Below are 23,960 nucleotides of genomic sequence, written 5' to 3'. Positions count from 1 at the left end.
ATTTTATCGCTGTTCTACAACTTTTTCGTTGAACTTGTTCCATGCTTTCTTAATAATACTTCTAAGACTATACTCCAAAGTCAAAGAATTATGACCTTGTTTGTAAATTTCGGTTGTTAGATTGATCTTTTCCACTTTCTTGTATATCATAAATTCTGTGTAGTAATGTTTATTTAGTACTACTACAACACAGCCTCATATTATGTCTTGAAACTTTGTTTAGGTGGTTCAGAAATCATTTTATCAATAGTGAATAGTGATGACCACATTTAGTGCGTTTTATTTTTGATGGTGTTAATGGAGTAATTACAATTCAAAGAGAATGTTAATGGGCAAATTGCCATTACTTTTAAATAAAAAGTCTAGAAAAAAGCAACTTGATGGTCTGCTTAAAATAAAAAGAAATTAGAAAATTTGGTTAAATTCTCACTCTTTCTCTAATTTCACAAATTAGCTAAAGAAAAAGAATAAAATTTGAATTTGCCTGTCATCGTCTTAAGGCCAAAAATTTTGGTGAAATTATATCCGATTTGATAATCGAGAAATCATATATATACGCCATCGTTGATAAGTTAAACAATATTGTCTATTCATAAGAAAAACATTTTAGTTGAAAACATCGACCAGTATTATATACAGCCGAATCTATTTTTCCACCGTGAAATAACTATAAATACACCTAAATTTCTTAGTTTTTTTATTTGTTTATTAAAATTTACGAACCAAAATTTAAATAGTAGTACTAAAATTTTATGATTTTTTGCTCAAATAAATTATGGTGCGAATAGAAAATATGTTAAGATACAGACACCAGTAATCTAAAAATCTAAAAATAAATAAAACATGCTAGTTAAAATCGAAATAGGATTAAATAAATTAAGACATTGAGAAAGGATGGTGTGACGTGTTTGACTCCTAAAATATAGGCATCTAATCAAACACTCGTTTTCTGCGAACAATTTCTTCCTTTCCGATTCTGCTTTCTCTTTCTCTCTTTTTCTTTGGGAAAATTTTCTCTGCAAAAAAATTTTCCCTCACTTTTCTTTTCTGAATTATACATCTGAATAAAACTATAAATACATAGATTTTTGAATTTGTAGATTATCTGTAAAATATGAAGGCACCGAGGAGACCGATCCAAGCGGCGGCGACATGGCTGCGACGGCAGCCGCCCAAGGTTAAGGCGTTTCTTGCCGTGATTAGCGGCATGGCGGCGCTTGTTCTCCTCCGTGCAATTGTCCATGATCATGATAATTTATTTGTGGCGGCAGAGGCTGTTCATTCGATCGGAATTGCTGTTCTGATTTACAAGTTGATGAAGGAGAAGACCTGTGCTGGTACCTTTTTTTAATTAATTTTTCTAATTGTGTGTTGTTTGCAATTGGTTGTGATAGAGTTGGATCTTTTGGAACTTTGAATTTGGGGGTAAACATGTTTGGAGCTGGGGAGAGAGAAAAAATTAGGTTTTCCATTGATATTTCTATTTCTGGTGCTATAAGAACGATTTTTTTTAATCAAAATTTTCTATTTCCTGAATAAATGTTAATTGCCTACTTAGTGAGCCATTGAATTTGATTTTGCTGTTAGAGCATCTCCAAGGGGGAAAGGTATATTGAGAAGGTATATTTCTCATTTACCTCCTCAAAAAGGTTATTATACCTTCTTAAAAAGTAATGGACTCCAAGGAAAGAAGGTAAATTCAAAAAGCAAATAAAATAACTAACTTTATACCTTTTCTATCAAGAAGAGGTAAAGATACCTCCTCAAAATAAAAGAAGGTATAATACCTCCTCAAATACCCTTTCCCTTGGAGCATGAAATTTTATGAAGAAGAGGTAAAAATGGTAGTTATTTCTCTTTACCTCTCCATTTACCCTCTCCCTTGGAGTTGCTCTTATGCGTTTAGTTGTTAGCTGGGGGATGGAGAAGCTAGGATTTTTTGGGGGGGAGAGGAGATCTCTTGGTTGTCGAATATTGGTAGCATATAAGGAAGGGTCAATATATTTATTCTGTTCAACTTTATGGTTTTTCTTATGAAATGTAGTATTGCTGTTAGGGATTGATTTGCCTTTCAATTTTTTTTCTCTTCAGGGTTGAAATAATCAATTTTTATATGGTTTTATGAACTGGGGATGAAAGGAAGTTGTATGTATGTTCGTTAAAATGATTGGAGTCACAAATTTATAGTTTGTTTTTATCAATTAGTGTCATCTAGATATCTAGTGAGTCAAGCAGATCCCCCATTTTTTACTGCCTTACTTCTCCTGTTTAAATGTTAGGTATTGATTTTGTTGCTATATCTATGCAGGGCTTTCGCTGAAGTCTCAGGAGCTAACAGCTATCTTCCTGGCTGTTAGATTGTATTGCAGTTTTGTCATGGAGTACGACATACACACTGTGCTTGACTTGGCTACGCTGGCTACGACCTTGTGGGTTGTTTATATGATTCGATTTAACTTGAGATCGAGTTATATGGAGGATAAAGACAACATTGCACTGTACTATGTGGTGAGTACTTGAGAAATGGCTGTTTTCTTTTCCTAGGGGATTTTGTTCTGGATTTATGATGAGGAAGAGTATTCCACATTGTCACTGAATGAACTCCAAACAAATGATATCATTGTTTAAAATTTTCTTTCAGATTTCGTGGAACATGTATATTTGTTGCATCCCAAAGTTGTCTGTTAGTGTAGGTCCTTATGAGTTGTGTGCTGCTCTTCTTTTTTGTTTTGTTTTGTTTTGTTTCTTTTCTTTGGTCGTGGTAATATGTAGTTAGGTGGTTTATTCTCGATTTGGCTCTTTTCATGGGACTCAGCTTCCAGTTGCTCTAAAGGTGGTTCTAGGTTCATCATGTGCTTTTTTATCTATATTAAGTGTATCTGTCATTATCAATCTGTTTAGGGCCTCAGGTTTGTAATTTGTATATTTGAGAGTTCCTCCCTCATGGAGTGTCCTTTAACTTTTCCTTCTTAACTTTTATGTTTCTGAGGAAGTTTACTACTTTGTTGCTACCGTACTGATGTTTGATTTTTGATAAAAAGAAGCCTTTTAGTAGCTTAAAGCATCGTACATCTGTTTAGCCTTTTTACATGTTTACCAAGTTATAGTGTAGGAATGGTCTAACTGGTCTTAAGATGCAAAATTCATTAAATTCCATAAGGATTTATCTATTTGCTTATCAAATAAAAGAAGTTATCTATTTCTACTCCAATCAGTTTCTTATGCTTCTGGAGTTTCCTCCTAGCATTTGCATTCAAATCTAACAAATTCTGTCTGTAGGTTGTCCCTTGTGCGGTTATAGCCTTAGTAATTCACCCATCTACAACACATCATGTAGTCAACAGGATTGCCTGGGCATTCTGTGTTTACTTGGAAGCTGTTTCTGTCCTACCTCAGCTACGTGTCATGCAGAATACAAAGGTAACTTGTACTGAAACTAAGAAGTTCCAATGCATGTGTAATCATACAAGGATATTTGCACCTTATGATGATATTGTCAATGTCTTGGTGCAGATTGTCGAACCTTTTACTGCTCATTATGTATTTGCATTGGGAGTTGCTAGGTTCTTGAGCTGTGCCCACTGGGTTCTCCAGGTTTGATACTTAGTAATTATTCTCTTACCTGGGCTCAAAAGATAAGCAGCCAGTTCCAAAATGACAAAAAGTTTGCATCAAGATAATCTTTTTGCTTGTGTTGGGTTAGGTTTTGGACACTCGTGGCCATCTTCTTGTCGCATTGGGTTACGGACTCTGGCCTTCAATGGTTCTAATATCCGAAATTGTTCAGACCTTCATCCTGGCCGACTTTTGCTATTACTATGTGAAAAGGTCAACACAAATTCATTTACCAAGCATAAATAGTTCACTGAATTGTTAAACTAATCTTGGCGTTTTGTACCTGCAGTGTTTTCGGGGGACAGCTTGTGTTGCGCCTTCCTTCTGGAGTGGTGTAAATGTACGGGGCTATTTAAGATAATTTTCACTGTTTTCTTTCTTTTTTGGTCTATAGATGGCTCTGTTTTTGGTCAGCATTTCTGGTTGGTCGGAAACTTGGCAGTAACTATAAAGCTGGATGTTTAAATTAGTCTGATGTTGCCACAATCATATTTGGTTTACTGCAACAGTGCCAATTTGATTTTAATTATGAATACCAGTATCACAATTTCAACCTTCTGTTGATGTTCAGAATGCCTCTATTTCAACTCGTTCTCTGCAGATTTTGACATTCGGTCTATTTATCACATTAATTGTTGATATTTGAAAGCATTAAACTGAGGATTTTAGGTTTCAAAAGCTGGTTAAATTGAAGCTCCAAAAACTGATTTTCTAGTAGCAATCAAATAATGAATATCAGGAAGAAAACACAAGCGTATTTGCCATAAATAGAAATCTCACAGCTCTTCACAGACAATCATCAAATGTCTGAAAACAATGGGTACAATAACATAAGTCGTGTATTAGTGGTTTATACAGGAATGATATGGTCCCAAACTGAGAGGGATCATAGTTCTGAGCAACTCTTTCCATTGATAAAATCAACCACTTTGGTTGCTGCCAGATCCAGTGCAATGGTCACTGCGTTCAAATTTTGTAGAAATTCCTCACTGGTTGGTTTGTCACCATCAACAATATCCGTCACAGCTTTCAAAAACAATACGGGCACGTCCAAGAGATGTCCCACATAAGCAATCGCGGCTCCCTGGTACAGTTAGATGAGGCGAAGTAATCTAGTCAACATTATATCATCTGGAGTCTTTGGCAGCAAAATATGTTACATATATAGTTTAGTGCCAAAGTTTACAATATTGAGTTCTTTAGGAAAATATTAGAATCTGAGTTGAACAAAACAGCAAGATTGGGAATAGAAAACTACCTCCATGTCTTTGATAGTTGCATCGTTTGCAAGAATTGCTGCTTCATCTTCTGCGCACATATCTAAAGAATCACCAGTAGATAATTTTCCAACCTATATCATCCCCAAAGATAAGTAAAGAATTAAACTCAAAGCTATCAGTACTATAAATGAATACCGCCTACTTGCATGATATAAAGCCAAAATGACCTTAGTAATTATATGGCTTGAGGAATTTGTGCAATAGTTTTATCAATAAGACAACTTGATACATACTATATAGTAGTATTAACTTTCCACTAATATGCACAAAGATCTATATAATGGTATAACCATAGTTCATGGCAAGATTTACCCATAGCATAGCAAGAAGAAAACACAAACTGTTCAAACATGAAGAGAGGATTTCCAGCATTTACTTATCATATAAGTCATCTTCATACAGAATAAATAATAAATAAAGACATAATTAGCTGTAGTTGGAGAAACTACTAAAACATGTACTGGTATAATCTCCAAGAAACTAGCAGGTTTCTGTGTTTGAATTGACTGGAAGCAAAACATCGGTCACTCTTTGTCATCTCGTATATAAGATCTTGAAAGAGCAGTACCTTTAAGTTCAGCTCCTTAGCAAGATTAGGTGTGGAGAAGGTTTTACGACAGCCAACACCATAAAGGTCAAATACCTGTATATCAGAATAAATTACATAAAGATATATGATGCAAGTAGATACTCCGTAGTTTTATAAGCAGACTCAATTAAGTGCTGCGTTGCCAAATTAGTAAAGTATTAAGAAATAGTAAAAAACTCTGTTAAATTATCCTGATTCAAAGTTTAAACTGCAATGCAGCCCAATTAGTGAACAATATGGGTATTACAAAAACGCCATGCAATGCACACCAAGTAGTGAACACCATGACATTCTGGATAGATAGGTGCCATTCCGATGCACTAAAATCGTAGCACAAGTGTTTTGCTTTGAGAGTTAATCCTGGAAGACTAAAAAACATATTTTTGTTCGAAGCATAGTAAGATGTAGAATATTTATTTACGTTTTTTAATTTCGAAGCATAGTAAGATGTTGTCGAATATTTATTCAAGTGGTTCAAATGGTACTATTATAATGTTCTAATGCCATTACCCTAAAATTATAATTGATGTCACTAGAAGCACATGAAGTTCATGAAATTGTGAACATAAAACAGACTGGAATTAGCATCAAACCCACATATGTATAGAGAGTATAAAAGCATGTCTTAAGCAACATAAAGTGAGTATTTATTAGTTGTCAGAGTCAACATGCAAAGATCTAACAATATACACTGTTTACATAAACATGTGACAATTTGAAGAAAAGAACGAAAGCAAGAGACTTACAGGGATAGGAATTCTCCTATCATGGAAGGCAACATCTGATGCAAGAAATACATCACCTATTGAAGCACCTTTCGCCTAAAAATTATAGAATTCAAATATTAGGAATTTAGAGAAAGAAAAAAACAGAATGCATATATATTTCTGCCATAATTTGGAATACCTTGAATCCTCCAGCAGTTCCTGCATTTATGATAAGGTCTGGCTTTAAAGCTTGAATAGAAGCATAAGCCAAAAGAGATGCTGAGACTGTACCCACACAATCAACACCTGAGAAAGATAAATCAGCATAATTAGTAGCTGAAAGTTAAGATTAGATATCAGATGAGATCCTTGATGAAACTACAAAAAAAAATGATCTATCTTTGATGCTTATATGCATGTTTGCTTCATAGCATCCAAGCGAAAACATAAAATTCAAACATTCAACGCCCTTTAGAGAGGCAAACATTATCAAGAAACGTGTCAATTAGATATGAAAATTCATATGGCTAATATCATGGTGGTGAGGAGGCTCAGTCCAGTGCAAAGGAGCAACAGTCAAGAAATGCACTGGTGAGAAGAGGGTTGAAATGTCAGCATACCCAATGTTGTGTCTTTTCCTGGACAAACAATATTGATGTTCAAATCTTTGTATTTGCCGCTGTACCTCACCCACGGAACCCCCTTCGGAAACCTGCATCATAGAAAGAAGGTAAATTCACAAATTTATGGTGAAATAGTAAAAAGGTAAATGACACTGTCCTCACTAGCATCAAAGAAGTCTATCAATACTAAAAATAAAAAATTCATGATTTCACACCAAAGGTAAATATGAGATGTAAAGAGAATAAGCAAAGCAAGTAAAGCAACCGGTTTAAATCGACAATAACATCACCCAGAACCAAACATAACATAACATAATGACTCTGGCTATAACAACAATCAGTAAACTACTCTATTTCCGAAAATTATAGCTCATGGAGTAGTATATAATATGGTAAATTGTGCAGCCCATAAATCAGCATCGCAAAATCAGAAGAAAGAGAAGCATACACTGAGTTAGGCTCCTCAGCAAGCTTAAACTTGTTTACTAGCGGCGACGCTTCGGTTTGCATAGCTTTCATACGGACGCCGAGAGAGAGAGAGATCCAAAATCAGAACGAAATTCGTCCAAAATTATTGGCAAATAAGGAAAAAGGGGAAAGAGGAGATACCGATTATGAAGAGAATATTGGAGATTGGGTGCTGAGTAGAGTCGTCGCCAGAACCGACGGCTGCTTTTTGGTCGTGAGGTGTTGCCATCGATCGAAAATATCGACGACACTCTTCCGCCTCACTGAGAATTGAAATCTGTTGCCGGTTTCTCTCCGGTGAAAATATGTATCACACCGCCGCCACGAACGCGGCAGAGTGAGATTGTGAACATTTTTTATATATTCTCCCTTTCCTTTTTGAGGTCAAACTAAACGAGTTTAGGTCAAACTGCATATAATTGCACAAACTAACACCGGAGAAAATGAGAATAGTCATAAGATAGGTCTCTTCTGTATTTTTGGCAAAAACACATCTACGATTTGCGAAAGCATTCTTGATTTACGCGTGTTTTAAAAAGTCCTATTCTTATATAACACAAAACGTACTACAATTGAGTAAAAATTGTAAAATAACAAAAAAATGTATATAAAATAATATACGTATATGAAAAAATTGTAGGAGAATTGTAGTTTTTTTGGAGATTGTATAAATCATGTTAGGTCATTTGTAATGGGGCCGAGAAAACTGCTCTACGTGATCGGTGGTTTTATCGACTCGCTGGTTTTATCGGCCCTATAGCGAGCAACCCACCGATTGCCACGCCGTCCTCCACAAACCATCAAGAGGGCGTGCCAATCGGCTATATTGCACGATCCTATGGCCGATAAAACAGCCGATCCCGACAATTTTTCATATTTTAAAAATTTATTCCTACATTTCACCCCTTCATTCCAATCACTTCTATCTTTCTTTTTATCTTTCTATCTACTTGAAATGAATCCCAGCGACGACGATGAGGAGCTTGTGCGGGACATGTTGGACTACGGTATGCGGTATTACGAACACATGATACAACAATGATGCACGTTTCTTCAACAAATTTTGTATCGATGATGTCATGTATACATGCATCATCATGCATAGCATGATAATTGCTGATGAAGATGAATGAGTCATCAATTGGGGCGAGGAGGGAGTTGAACCTAGCTCCAGTGTAGCCCACGAACCTAAAAAATCGAGGTTTACCGGCCGACTTCAATATTCACATTCTTCGTACACAGACTAAAATGCGCAAGGAACAAACAATACTCAACTCCAACGCGATATGATTGAAGAAATTTGGTCACATAACCGTTGAAGCTTATTTGTATTTTTTTTTAAAGTTTGTTTCACATTGTAGTTGCTTTGGCATTTTAATATGACAAAGATTTTCATATTATGTTCTTTAGTTTATGTTATTTTGCTACTTTGTTTTATTGGATAACATAAAAAAAATAGTGGTGAAATCAGGATAGGCAGACGGGAGGATGAGTGGGGAAGAAAATAGAGATGCACAAAATCAAAGGGAGGCAGCACTCGCACTTCATCTCTCAATCCTCTTAATTCTTGAATAACTCACAAAAACTCCTTTTGAGGTTGCGTTTAGCTTTTGTTGGGCTATACTCAATGTTAAAGGTATGCTTTACTAATTATTGTGTTTCAAGTTTAATCTACTACCTTGGCACTTTGAAAATAAAATCTATTTTAATTTTGGTTTGTCCTTTAAAATTAATAACTTTCTATTTATGAGACATTTTTTCTTTCTATTAAGGTAGTACCCATTCTCCACAACAATATTTCTACCACTTTCTTCTTTCTATCTCTCTTATTTTATCAATTGTGATATTGTGAAGATATGCAAAACAATTTGTTAGACAAAAAAACAAGTATTAAACTATAAATGCAAGAAAATCAGCATTAGGTATTATTCCACAAATAAAAATAGTGCAAATTCAGTTACATTTCTATATATTTCCAAATCTATTGAAACATCACAAAGAATTATAGTACTAGTAATTATTTTCTAAATAAAAGTAGACACACTATGTGTAAATTTAATGAGAATTACTTTCTAATCTCAATTTTTCCCTATCATCTCATTCTCCTTTCCCTCTTCCCTAAGTCCCATCTTAAACAATGTAAAAGAGACATATGCGGGGTGGCCACATTGAGGTTACTGGGACCGGCGCCTGCCAAGCCCCCTGCTGAAGCGGCAATCTAGCCCACAGTAGTCCCTTCCCTGACCCCCAAATATATTAAGAGATATTTTAATTGTAAAGCTTTTCAAATTTCAAGTGCTTTCTTTAGTCTCGTCCCTGGCCCGCAGTAGTCCCGTCCAACACCAAAACAAACCCTACTCTCTCTAGCTCTGTACATCATAGTGTGCATTTTAGGAGAGCATTGTCTAGCTTGATTCTCAGAACTCTATCAAGTTTGCTGGTGCCTAACGGGTTTGAGGTGCTTCTACACACTAGGAGGAAGTCGTTTTATATTTGAGGATAATACGTCAATCCGTGAGCACTAGCCGGGTGTAATTTGTCTTGCGGAAAGAAGGCTTTCCTCGACTCGACTTGTTGTTAATTTATTTTATTATTTTCGTTGTAATTTACATTCTATTTATTGTTATTATTTTCCTTTCGATTGTAATAGTTATAGTATCGTATGAAAATTTTATCAACAAATTAACCATATATATAATAAATGTAGAAGGTCATTTTTTAAATGAGGTCTGAAAAACACAGCAATGGATTTAAGTTAAATAGTAACCATAAAATTATTAATATACTTTAGCCAATTATAAAACAGATTAAAAATCAATGAAAATTAGTGGTAAACTAGAAATATAACAAAGCGAATTGGAAACAACAGATTTAAAACTATAAAAACAGAAAGAAAAATTGGCCCATGCAGGTTTCGAACCTGCGACCTTCGCGTTATTAGCACGACGCTCTAACCAACTGAGCTAATAGGCCAATTGATGTTTGTATATTTATGTACATATTACAATCAATCTTCGAATTGATGTAGAAATTTGTACTCCAACTAGTACTATTATTTTCAAATAAATTATACAATTTTTTACAATACGCGTATATTAATTGATGATTGTATCGAAAATGTAAATAATAATTTACACAATTATAGCATGATTAGTCAGATTATTGATAGGATATATTATTTATTTTTCGAATTCGAAAATCAAACCTTATTGTAAAGTTGAACCTAGCAAGCGTGCAATCTACATAAAATATCATAACTTTTGAGATCAATCAAAAATTTTAAAAAAATGCAAAATTACTAGTTAAACCCCGTTATAATGGCGACATTATTTTTAAATCCATGACTTATGTTACAATAATATGTGGTTCAAAAAAAAAAAAAAAAACTTCTAACCTTTGAGTGAGCTTAGACTATCTCCATCCGTGACACTCATCCAACCCAACCCCAATCAACTTTTTAATAAAATATTCATTTCTCTATCCTCCACATACACAACCCTCACTCAATTCAACCCCCATCAATTTTTTTACTTCCATCAGTGACCCCAACCCAACCCAACCCAACCCAATATTTTCTTTTTCATATATTTTATATTAATATTTTGATTTATAATTAATTTAAATATATTAAATAATGTCTACAAATTATAATAAAAAAGTATATGATTCAAATTTAAAACAAAAAATATTAGATATTCAAATAATTAAAGCACAATATAATAATAAATTACACACATTAAAAAATATAATATGATCATAGAAATAAACAAACCAAAATACAAAGAAATGATATATAAAGACAAAAATAATAGTAATTAAATAAATTAAAATTAATCACTTAAAGTAATAAAAATTTCATAAATTCACAATATTCAAAACATTCAAAAGTATTTAGATTTCATATTTATAGATTACAATTCTAAGATATGTACATTATTAAATAAAATAGTGATAATCAATAATTAATAGTAAATAAAAAATGTAAAAATAGTAATACATGAAACCAATAAAAAGTTAACAAGTGTCATTTGGCCTTCATTTTTGGGTGGGCCGGCTGACAAGCCATGAAAATGGGGGTTGGGTTGGGCAATTTTATTTTTGGTTTATTTTTAATACTCCCTATTTTGTCCTATATGCCCCACCCCCATCCCATAGTCACCGATGGGGGTAGTCTTATATGTTATAAGGGTGACATTATGTTTTAAATCCATGACTAATAGTATCGCAATAGGAATGTGATCAAATGCAAACCCTAAATATTGTATGTACTTCAAAGTCCAACGGATGACAAAATAGTAGCAACAAAAATGTCAACACAGTGTAAACGGTTGATGTTGTGTTGATATGGTGTTGACACTGTGTTGACATTTTCTATTACTATTATTTTATCATTTGTTGATATTTTTAAATGGTTCAAATCATAGTTTGGAGTTTGCAATTATATCGTTACCTTTGAGAGAGCTTATATGTATGGCAGGATTCAGATATTATGTTCCAATAAATTGCGGTAACACCAAATGCCGATATTAGATTTCAAATTATTGAACAGTAAAATTGGATGCGTCTTTGACTCTTTGTTTCGACCTAAATGGGCTTTAATCTGTTACTAAGCCGTTTCACTTTACCAACCGAATTTTTCTATTCAAATATCACCAAACTTAACTAAAAAAAATCAGAGTATGATGAGCAAACAGTAACGTGTATAATAGCCAACAAACAATTCACATAACATCGACAAATTGCATATCAGAAAAATCCGTAAAAAATCTCTACTGTACTTGTAAAAAATTAAAAATATCTATATATTGTAGTCACGAAGTATAATCTAACGTTTGTAAACACTTTATCTTTAAAAAAATAGTAGAATAAAGTTTATAAAGAAACGTTATTTAGTAGTACTATTTCAATTTTCAAGACTACTTTTCTTACCCAAAACAATCATTTTTTTCACTATTGGGAACCAGTTGCTAAGATATAGTATTAGACTATTAGTACTAAATAATGCTCGTCAAAAACAGTAAGCTAAAAGAATAAACAACCTTTTCCAATTATATACTTGCATATCTTTTTTTTTTGTCTCTTACATTTATTACTTGTTTTATTGCACCCTTTGAACAATACATCGAGGAGAATGGGCAACATTCAACCTCAATCTTTCTTCAGTCATCTTTTATTGCGTGATATCAAAGTCAATCAGAAAGACTGCAATCGCATTGTTGACAATTTGCATGTATAAAAGACCACACCTTATTTATTAGATGATAAAACAAATTAATCCAATCTTTATGGTGAATATCTAAAGAATAATTTAAATAAGAAAACAGAATTATCAACGCATATTATTTTTTTATTGTTTTAAAAAAATTATCACATCTCAATTTTCAAGTATTGACGCACTCATTCATGTATATTAGTCGGTTGAATATGCAATAGGTCATGATTTAGCAATTCTGAGTTAAAGGCTAATAAATAGAGATATCATCACATTGAATTTGAGGGTATGGCATCGACGCAACTTGCATTGAAAATCGAAAACATAGAATAATACAATAGTATTGCATTGGATATTTATTTGGACTGCCCATTTCTTCTTTCGTTCACATGGAGTTGACTTTTTTATTACTAGTAATTAAATTAATTAAGTGTTACAAATAAAACTCAGTGTCGAACTAGTATTATTTATAAGTACATTTAGAGTGCATTTTCTTTTGCTGTAAATATGTCATTAAAAAGAAGTAAAATCAAATCTTCTCCCTTTAATCTGTCAATTATTTCCCCTTTTTATTTACTCCATAAAAATTCATCATTTGTCACTTTATTGAGGGGAAACATTATCACTGAGTTAATTCGCTTCCCTCATTGAATTAAAAAGAAGTAACAAGAAAGGGTGGAATTTTGTTTTTGGATAAGGAGGGAAAAGATCACGATGACTTTAAATGGTGAGAATTTCTTCTCTCCATTTCTCCAGATAAATGTATATTAAACTCTAGGATCACTTATTAGTAGTATAGTGTATGAATTAGGAATATCTAGTTAAAATAACTATAGAATAATAAACTAATTTTAATAATATATTACTAAATCTTAGTTGTGACTTACCAAAGCCTAAAAGTGAGTCATAATTAATCTAATTAGATTTAACTAATTTATGCAGCCGTCTACCATAATTTTTGGCCTAATTTTGTTTAATTCTCATTGCAATACTGCGCAGGGAAGTTTCAGTTCTATAATTAATAATTTAATAAATTATATTACTAGCCTTTTATTTAATATTAATACGCTGAGAATGTAGTTGATGTGAATGCATTAAATAATTGTTATCCCAACTAAATTATTTAAGTTGAAAAAGAAATGCTACCCATCTAAATAGCATCACCAATCACCCGCATTGACTAGTGATAGGGGGTTTTGGCCCTTTCGAATAATCATAACTCATTTAATTTCATAGATAGGTAGTAATAATTTTCTAGTATTATTGGTGTGCACTATTTGTGGACAAGAATTATCGTAATTAGCATTTTCTTAGTTACATCTACTTCTGGAGGCTGTAGCGGGTCACGAAGGCTATTGATTAATAATTCGAGTTGGTGTCGAACAAAAAATATTTCCGTTTCAAGTTTTTATTTTCTAATAAAACCTAAGGATGCCAATTAATTTAAATCAAATTTCAACATAGTTTGGTAACTTGGAAACAAATCAATCTATCGATTTAAAAAATTTTCCGATCACCTAAAGCACATGAAAGATGTTTAAATTTATTTACTATATTAAAAAAATGATCTAGAATGAGTGCATATAGTAATTCATTTATTTAGAATTTAGATTTAATAATTCAATTTATTTTCACAATTACAAGCAAGATAATCGTGGTATTACATAATGCTTATACCGCAAGATATTACAATTTAGAAATATGAAATTGTGCCGACTATAGAACAAAAGTATTTAAAAAGAAATCACCTTTTTGGTTCTTTACGTTTAGTCCCTTAATTACAATTTTATTATCGCATAATGCATATAACGTGTTTGTTAAAATAATATCCTAAATAATTAATTTATCTCGATGCAATCCTTTAAAAAAACTTATTCCCAATCCCAATATCAATCCAGATAGAAAAAAAAACGGATTTTTACAAGGTAATTCAAGTGTATTTTTTAAACTTTATGGATCTAAAATTTATTACCAAAACATTGGAGGAATCATATGTGCAGTAATTAATAGATATCGGACACCTGTAAAATACTCCTATTAAATTGTTACAGATATATAATTATGGAGTACTATTATTCTGAGTCTCTCATGACCTATGGCCAATCATTGTATCAAAGCAAAATTTACATAAAAGAAACCATGCAACTTCTTAATTTGGATAGTAGAACTTAATAAATACTATATATATTTTCTACTTTTTCTTCAGAAATAATTGGCACGGTAGTGCGATTTTTTCACTTTAGGGTCATTTCTTTATGATGTCAAAATTGAAAAATATCCAAATACTTATAAAATAAAAGAGATTCCATTAAAAATAATATCACTGTGATCCCGACGGATCTTCATAGTTGCACATGCTAAACAATAAAGAACTTAAGTATTAAGTGATCGATATCTACATCTTATCTTTTAATGATTTTTCCAATAATTTGAAGAGTTCTTCAACTAATCACGTCAAGCTTCCAAAGCTTTATAATTGTTAGGAAATCAAGGATGTCAGAGAAAAATTCCAACCTGTCCCAGCGATTTCCACGTTGACTCTCTGTTGTTATCATCTACTACTAATTAATAAGTATATAATTAATTCTTATCAACTTTGCCTTTCTAGTAAATTAAGTAGTACTACTAACTACTAAGTATAATATTCGTTACCCAATATATTTTTCTTTTTACTCATTTTCGGTCCTATTCATCTATTTATGTTTTGGTCAAACTCTATAAGTCAGTTGTAGTACATATGGTTTGAAGTTTTATTTTTTGAAAATGGTTAGGTTCCAATCATTATTTTCAAACTCTACCGATTTAACTTTCTTTACCAAAAGTATACTTGTAAAAGGTTTGAAAATTAATTATTTCTGGAAAAAATATAATAAAAATGAAAATAGTTCTAGACTCTAGAAGATTTAAGAATTTGTATAAAAATCTCAGTTTATTGTTGGTTTGATTTTAACGAGTTACATAAAAAAGTCGAGGGAACTATATTTTTGGTTATTACAGTTTTCCATTTGCATATTTGAGGTCTCCTAACATGTCTTTAAACTTTGATGTAGTATCGGTTAAGATTTTTTTTCACTATATTATGATTTTTATTCTTTAAATGGCAATTTTGTACATTTATTCAATGAATGATTTAATATTGTTTTATGTATCTTTTAAATGGTAAATCGCACCTACTGAATGCAGGTAATCATAAAAATTTAATAGTTTGGTTACATAATCTCACTATGCGAAATTCCATTTAGACATTTATCAATTGAGGCGGCTTCCGAAGCTTCTCTTTTTTATTTTTTTATTTATAGTAGTACTGTATTAGTTTTGGTCTTCGCTTTTAATTAAAGTCGTCATTAATAGCCTTCCAATGTATGCCAATATTTGCAACTATATTATTACCGACAAATTCGTGTTGTTGAACATGCATACTTTATTTACTTGACTTAAATGTCAAATGAGTACGTAAAGGTGACTGAAGTTCATTGTTGACATTTCCAACTACATTAATATTAATTAGTATAATTACTCGAGGGCTTTTTCGCCCATATTATCTTTAAAAAAAAAGAAAAGAAATCTCACATGAAGACTCTTATTGAGTACTATAAATGTATTCATATTATCTTTGAAATTTGTTAATAACTAGTAGAAGTACTATTTTTTTCCTTGCAAATTCAAGAAAATAGTTCTTTATTTTTCCAATCTTTATTCTGGCGCTGATAACAAACATTACTTAGTCCAATAAAGCATAACATAAAGAATATACACTACACATACAACAAAAAGATCAAATTAAAATTCTTTAATTTTGTGTGTTTCTTTAAATTAATTCAGTCTACAATATAGACAATGAAAAAGTGTAAAACTGCATGCATGCAGGCAAGTGTGGATTGGAACTTCATAAAATCTCTTGAATATTAAAAAAGTGTAAGCAGGCCAGCTAGAAGTAGTACTTGTTATCATTATTTACTCCATAAATAAATTCACGAGTATGAAAAAAAAGACATAGGATCATATATAAGAAGAGTCAATGATATACCATTAATTGCGACTCAAGCGTGACAGCCTTTAATATCTAACTAAATCTCCACTCTTCTTGGTGACATGCATTAACTCACCCAATTACTTGAATAAAATAAAACTATTCTAGAAAAATAAATCATGCAATATCAGGACCAGTACTACATATTTCGAGCTCCACATATATTATATAGACCCAGCCCCATCACTTATGATCTGTGCAAATATTGCTTACAAACTAATATATCGTCCTTGCATTCTGATTAAATATATTAAATAAATAAAATTCGGCTATACCCCAAGCCCAATTTGTATAAATAGAGACTTAAATCAAGGCAAAAGGAAACATATTTAAAAAGAGAAATAACCAAAAGAGGAAATCATGGCTGATAAACACTCTCATAATATTGCTGTAGATGATGAAGAATGCCAAACCAATGGCAGCAAAATTCAGCCTCTCAACGCAACTCCACCGTAAGCTCTCTCTCATCATCATCATTTTCATTTATAATTTTTAACAGGTTTTTATACATTAATCTGAATACATCCCTATATGTATATATATTATCTGAATTAATTTGAACTAATTAATTGCAGGCCGCACGACGAGAAAAGGAAACACCAATCTCTAACGCTAACTGAGCTACTCGGATTAAACGAGCTTGCATCGTCTGAGGTGAAAATTAATCCTCTTTCCAAAAATCAATTATTCCAAAACCTAATTTCTGAAAAGAGGAGATGCTAATTAGTTCGATTTTGCAACAGCTATGGCGAGCATCGGTGGGAGAGGTGATCGGAACGGCGGTGTTGGTATTCATGCTGGACACAATCGTGATCTCAACGATCGACGCCGACATCAAGATGCCGAATTTGGTGCTATCGGTGCTCGCCGCCGTGATCATCACGATCCTCCTCCTCGCCGTGCACCCCGTCTCCGGCGGCCACATCAACCCGATCATCTCCTTCTCCGCCGCCTTGGTCGGAATCATCTCCATGGCGCGCGCCGTCGTCTACATCGTAGCGCAGTGCCTGGGCGCCGTGCTCGGCGCGCTAGCTCTCAAAGCAGTGGTGAGTAGTACGTTGGAGCATAATTTCTCGCTTGGGGGTTGTACGTTGACGGTTATAGCGGCAGGGCCCAATGGGCCGGTTTCGGTGGGCCTGGACACGGCCCAGGGGTTTTGGCTTGAGTTGTTTTGTAGTTTTATTTTTCTGTTTGCATCGATATGGATGGCGTATGATCATAGGCAGGCCAAGCAGTTGGGCCTTGTGCTTGTGTTTGGGATAGTAGGGGTGGTTTTGGGCCTGCTGGTGTTTGTGTCGACGTCGGTGACGGGGCAGAAGGGGTACGGTGGGGCTGGGATGAATCCGGCCAGGTGCATTGGGCCGGCGATAGTGAGGGGCGGGCACTTGTGGGATGGGCATTGGGTGTTTTGGGCCGGGCCGGCGATAGCTTGTGTTGGTTTTTATTTGTACACCAAAATCATTCCAAGCCAGCATCACAAGGCTAAGGCTTATGACCATGATGTCTACAATGTTTTCAAGGTTATGTTTGGGACCAAGACTATGTAATGAGTACTCTTTTTTTCCTGCAAATGTAAGTTTGTACCAATTATCAAATGATATAATAAGTTGTCTTTGATAATCTCTGTTGTAATCCTCCTCCCCATGTTAAAAATAACATATTTTAATCCATGATGAAAAAAACAAAATGTTCTCATACATTATTAATAGTGATAATTATCTTGAATTTTACTCAATTACAAATTGCTTAGCATTTGTTCAACGTCCAACCAATGATTTAACAATGCAGAATAGCAGAACTTTTATCAAATCCATCAAACATATAAGTCAATTTTATTCTCATGATTCACCATCCAAAATCACATTTATCAATCAATGTAACAAATTTAACAGCATTACTTAGAAAACTAGAAGAAATTATACTAGTTGTTGATGCCATGATGCACTAGACTTGGTTGTAGAGCAGAAATTAATGATAAATGTTTTTGCATCATATATCTCCCAATGATAGATAATGATTCAACCATCAATTTACTTTTCCTATTTGTTCTCTGCAGATCAAACATGTCCATGGCATGTCTCAAACACGGATAAAAGTAAATTTCATTTCTACATATATGATTTTGGAGTAATGATACAGCACAAGTCACTCTCACAAAATAGTGTATGGGAAAAATGGTTATTGCAATAGACATTTGTTTCAAGTTATTGCATTAAAAACCTTTGTGTTGGTATGCAGACAACTCCCATGTGCTTATGTTTCTCGAATTTTACCGGCCACCACCAAACCGCCTTGTCTCTACTCGGTCACTTGTGCATGAAGAGAATATATTTGTGTGTATGCTATTCATTTTCAGAAACAATACTACTAAAATCTAAGTTTTCACTTTGCATTGGCATTTTCATAGGCAGAAAATAATTATCCTTTATAATATATGAAGAAGAGAGTTCATTTGTATATATTAGAGTTGGTAGGGAACATATATTTACTTAAGAAAGGAACATTTAATCTTATTGCATTTAAATCTTTTTGAATTGAAAGAAAAATTCATGTGATCCCTCATATTTCTAAGACTTCACAGCCAACCACTAATTAGCTAGTTTCTTGGCCACTCACATCAGATATTTTGATGCATATGGCATCTCAAAAATCACACCTATATATGTGTGTATGTCATTTTAAGCAATCACCAAAACAACATCTCAAAATCTTCGTGTCGTGTTTCATTTATATATACCGAGAATGGCCATTCTCCAGATTTTGAGATGTTCATCATCAAGTGAAAGAAGATCAGCTTCAACTGATGTCCCAAGGGGCCATTTTGCTGTTTATGTTGGGGAAGGTGAAATGAAGAGATTCGTCGTGCCACTATCTTTCTTGAACGATTCTTCGTTTCAAGATTTGTTGAGTCAAGCTGAGGAAGACTTCGGATTCAGTCATCCAATGGGGGGACTGACCATTCCTTGCAGCGAGGACGTTTTCATCGACATCGCCTCTCGTTTGGCCAAAAGACGATAGTTTTAGAGCAACACGATTTTGTAGTCTAAGGTAGTCATTGTTTGTCGGGTACAAATGTACTCCTGAACAGATTGAAATGTACCTTGATCAAATATACCAATTCATGTTTTAGCTCTTATCCCAAGTTCTCAATTAGTTTTTTTGAGCCTCATCAATTGAGTATATGATAATAGTTGGGTTTTTTTATTAAATTAATACAAAGTACAGAATATATATAATGATACAAAAACATTTGCCAAGTTTTACATTTTGGAACTTGAAAAATAAACAGTGCAATGTTCCTAGTCCATAAAAAATATAGAATGAGATTTTATTTTTTGATGTTTCAGATAAACAGAATCTCATCAAAATTAAATTTGATTAGACACAATGCACAAAGGACATTTGAAGAACTTTCATTGCAGGAACAAATTTCAGCATCATTAAAATTTTTCCTGTTTATGTCCAAACAGCTCCATGTGCCTCCACAAATCGACTCGTTTTTTAGCCACTGAAGTCAAGATTTTTTGTGACATCTACAATCTATATATTTGTGTGTGCCTCTCCACTTTGATTCATTACCACAAACATAAAAAACCTCACCTTTCCAATGGGAGATATGCAAAAAAAATTCTAGTTTAAGCTCTCATCACACCTTATTGGCTATCCCAAAAGCTTCTTTTATTTTGCAGTTCAAATATACTGCAAAACAACAAGAATCAAAATTTGGCAAGACTCAAGAGAAATGACCATGTGAAGTTGACATTGTTAAATAATCATGATTAATACTAGTAAATTTTATTTAAGAATAATAGATAGAAGGTTTTTGCCTATTTCTGTTGTTAATAAAACAAATTAACAATATACTCTTCCCTCCGTCCTACTCTCTCTCAAATTAACAATGCAGAGAGATTGTTTAGTATGGTTGGATACGTTGTAGCGATGAGGCGATGAGATGTTGTTTTATGGAAGGATTGGAGATTATATTGAGGTGATTAGGCCTTTTAAGGATATGCTAATGGAATGGATAAGGCCTGATAGAGTGGCATTCTTGACGGTTATCTTTGTTGCAGCCATGCCAAGTCCATGACTTGCGACTATAGGTTTAGTGCAAGCCGAGAGCACTATAGTTGTATCGTTGAACCGTATATGAATAAATAATTGGACGATAGCTGAGTTCTGCAGATTGATACATATTTGATAGCATATGCAGAATCTGACATGTAGAAATCTGCCATCACAAGCTATAAATCTTTCACATATCAAACTATTTTCTTCAGATTGAGCTACTTTTTGATTTCTTCAATTGATCTAATCCAAATGTGTCTTTGATTATGAGTTTTGAAAGGACCAATGAGTTTGTGAAGAAGAACAAGAGTTGCATTAGTTTACTAATCCCATGTACAGTGAACTCATGCACCACAAATTGTGTTATGCCTTTCATCCCATAGCATCTTTACATTCAAGACTTATATGCGTAAAAATGTATAATAGCAATAGATTGCGTAAGGGATTGGAAAATCATTCCGTTTCTTCTTGTTGGTTTCTGTTGCTCACTCATATTCCGATTGTGTTCATTATCGATACATTGAGGACGTCATGTTCTCCACACTTGCCCCGTCTATATAACATCTAATTCTTGGCATGCCTGATCATTTCATGGTCCGATCCAAGTAACACGTCCGTTAAGATATCTGAGGAGTGTTTGTAAGTTGACCTGTATATTGATAAGGGCTGGCACATCACATGCTCGAGTTCTTAATGGATTCAGCGTGCTACTTCAGTCCATCATACATCAGGTACGAAATCCTTATCCTTAATCATATTTCTATATGATTTATGGTGGGACGGAGTCGGGACCTATGCTTTAACCTCTTTATGGTCTGCACATTCCACTGTTTCAAATAATATGTTGCATTGCATTTGTAGTTCTATTTATTAATTTCACAAGCATGGGTTAGATCTTATGTCTTGTAATTTGCTAAGCTGTTTCCTGACCCAGCCTGACCTCCTAAACCGGCCCGTGAGACTCATGGATTACTGAAAGGTCATTATATTTATTCTATTTGTGATTTGTTGCTTTCATCACTTGCAAACTGATGTATACTATCTCTGCTTAATTTGTATACTACATAAAAAAATCATTCTGCACCGTACAAACTCTTTCCTATGTCGTATGTCACATTTTTCGAAAAATAATTGTCAAAGTGTTAAGGTGACTGTTAATGGTAGTTGGGAATGATATGTGATGGGCAAGAGTAACATGGGCTTCATGTGCTTTAGCATATACGGAATGTTATGTCACTATCAACTTTCAATTAGTCACTACAATTTTATGTTTTGGAATTCTTTAATTCGCATTTGAAGGTTCAACTAATATGACTAAGAATCTTACAATTAATTAACTTGGTACAAATTATAAAGATTGTGATATAGTGCTCGGTTGAAAATTTTGAGATATTATTAACTCAATTAGTAAAAGTGAACATGAAAATTAATGAATCTCAAAATTGTACTCACCCCATTCCCAAAAAATAGTGTCTTTTGCTATTGAATTTTTGGATAGTGTCTTTTGCTATTTAATTTTGTATGTGTCACAAAATTAGTCCACTTTCTACTTTTGAATTTTTCATACATTACTCTATTAATTATAAGGTGAATATCATAATTTTAATATATATAAAATTGGATCTTAATACAAAAGCGCCGAACAAAATCATACGGGTTCATTTTTAGTTTATTGTTAGGCCATTAATAAAAATGACATAAAATATCTAAAAATGACATCGAAAACAGATTTTATAAAATGACCTAAAACTGATTAATGATGACCTTCCGTGTTTTTGGTTAATTATTGACCATTAGATCGCCTAATCCTAGAGCCAAGATTTGGGCTGCAATTCTGGATGTAGATACATTCTTGTTTGGATCATCTTCCATCTTCTAACACTACTTCAATTATTTTTGTCTTTCCTATTTTTTACTCCCTCCGTCCCACTTTAGGAGTCCCAGTTGAGTTCGGCACGGGTATTAAGAAATGTAAAGGAAAGTTGGTGAAAAAAGATAGTGGAATGTGGGTCCTACTATTTTATATTAGTTTTATAATAAAATGTGAGTGGAAAAAGGTTAGTGGAGTGTGGGGCCTAATACCATTTATGGAATATTCCAACCGGGACTCATAAAGTGGGACACCCAAAAATAGTAAACCGGGACTCATAAAGTGAGACGGAGGGAGTATCTCTTAAATTTTAATAATTTCGTACTCTCTCCGGCCATAAAAAATAATCTAGATTTTCTATTTTGGGTATCCACAAAAAATAGTCAATTTCAAAAATTGAAATTTTTATTCCGATACATTATTCACCTTTTCTCATTCTTTCTTTTACTTTATCGATTTCTCATTAAAACCTGTGTCGTTTATCCAGAGGCCTTTTTTTCATAGATGGAGGTTGTATTAAACTCATATCCATCCTAAAGTTCTTGAATACCCGCTACAGTAGAATATTCGTGTGGGACATTCTCGGATTTTACACGTGCGATACATGTTCCTTCTATTTTTTTAGAGAGATTAGGGAGTATATAAAATTGATAAATGATTATAGGTTAGGATAATTACGACCATCACGAGCCCGGAGTGCCCATAAGAGCATCCTTAACCCCGGCCTGGATTCAGGCCCAAAGTCCCCTTCGCGTCATCATTCCCTTAAATTTCAGGCCCTGGCCATAACTCCTATAACCCTGCAGTCCCCATCCATAGCCCAACTATTAAATTGCACTTTTCACAACTTCAACCTATTTTACATGTAAAAATTGAAAACGTTGAGCAATTATAATATGAGAAATTCATTTTTGGTTCAAAAATAATAAGTTATGAACTAGAAATTAAAAAAATTAATGAAAATAAGAAAATCAAAATGAGAGCTCCACTTCCAAATTTCCAACATACAATTATAAATTATACTATAAACTATAAAAAAATGAAAATGAGAAATAAAAAAAAAATTGCTCCCTCTTCCGTCGCCCCTCTCCCTCTTCTTCCTCTTCCAAACTAGAAAAAAATCAGAAATTGAGGTCGGGATTTGGCCCGAAGGGCCTCCAACGACGAGCCAGGACGCAACGGGGCACGACCCTCTTGCCTTTAACGCCGAGCCGGGCCGGAACGGGGCGCGGCCCGGGGACGCACCTGTGGCACCAGGCGTGGCCTAGGCCGCTACTTCGTCTCCTCCATCGCGCCAAGCCGCGGCCCGGGACTCAGGTGCGGTCCGGCATGCGGCGTTAAGGATGCTCTAACACATAAGGCTTTGTCATCACAAATGATTATTTTAGTACTACTTCCGTCCCATTCAAGATGTTCACCTTTCCTTTTTAGTTTGTCACATCCAATATATTCATTTTTTATATTTGGAAATAAATTTTTCTCTCTTCTTTCCTCATTAAAA

General features: G+C 33.7%; 4 protein-coding genes and 1 non-coding gene across 5 annotated transcripts; 3 read left to right on the top strand and 2 right to left on the bottom strand.

The window, feature by feature from the left end:
* The first annotated feature begins 947 nt into the window (after positions 1-947).
* LOC125222674 (uncharacterized) lies at positions 948-4,170 on the top strand. The gene is made up of 6 exons (XM_048125418.2): positions 948-1,337; positions 2,309-2,508; positions 3,280-3,420; positions 3,514-3,594; positions 3,704-3,828; positions 3,905-4,170. Exons 1-6 carry the CDS (start codon positions 1,115-1,117, stop codon positions 3,951-3,953), a joined length of 819 nt encoding a protein of 272 aa, XP_047981375.1. The 5' UTR covers positions 948-1,114; the 3' UTR covers positions 3,954-4,170.
* Positions 4,171-4,358: 188 nt separating this feature from the next.
* LOC125222684 (5'-methylthioadenosine/S-adenosylhomocysteine nucleosidase-like) lies at positions 4,359-7,633 on the bottom strand. Its single transcript, XM_048125439.2, has 8 exons — positions 7,424-7,633; positions 7,263-7,326; positions 6,812-6,903; positions 6,391-6,497; positions 6,231-6,305; positions 5,464-5,538; positions 4,874-4,966; positions 4,359-4,699 (listed from the first exon to the last, which is right to left on the bottom strand). Exons 1-8 carry the CDS (start codon positions 7,509-7,511, stop codon positions 4,502-4,504), a joined length of 792 nt encoding a protein of 263 aa, XP_047981396.1. The 5' UTR covers positions 7,512-7,633; the 3' UTR covers positions 4,359-4,501.
* A 2,548-nt stretch (positions 7,634-10,181) lies between these two features.
* TRNAI-AAU (transfer RNA isoleucine (anticodon AAU)) lies at positions 10,182-10,255 on the bottom strand. The gene has a single exon. It is a non-coding gene; the product is annotated as a tRNA-Ile (tRNA).
* Positions 10,256-16,765: 6,510 nt separating this feature from the next.
* On the top strand, positions 16,766-18,144 carry LOC125205072 (uncharacterized). The gene is made up of 3 exons (XM_048103886.2): positions 16,766-16,976; positions 17,100-17,178; positions 17,268-18,144. Exons 1-3 carry the CDS (start codon positions 16,885-16,887, stop codon positions 18,069-18,071), a joined length of 975 nt encoding a protein of 324 aa, XP_047959843.1. The 5' UTR covers positions 16,766-16,884; the 3' UTR covers positions 18,072-18,144.
* A 1,069-nt stretch (positions 18,145-19,213) lies between these two features.
* On the top strand, positions 19,214-19,660 carry LOC148932384 (auxin-induced protein 15A-like). The gene has a single exon (XM_089066162.1). The coding sequence runs from the start codon at positions 19,267-19,269 to the stop codon at positions 19,540-19,542; it is 276 nt and encodes a 91-aa protein (XP_088922288.1). The 5' UTR covers positions 19,214-19,266; the 3' UTR covers positions 19,543-19,660.
* The last annotated feature ends 4,300 nt before the right edge of the window (positions 19,661-23,960 follow it).

The sequence above is a fragment of the Salvia hispanica genome, chromosome 2 (genome assembly GCF_029641045.1).
Source record: "Salvia hispanica isolate PSC_SH4W2 chromosome 2, Shi_PSC_v1, whole genome shotgun sequence".
NCBI lineage: Eukaryota > Viridiplantae > Streptophyta > Magnoliopsida > Lamiales > Lamiaceae > Salvia > Salvia hispanica.
The sequence above is the reverse complement of the archived record's forward strand: the minus strand, read 5'-3'. Positions and strand labels throughout refer to the sequence as shown.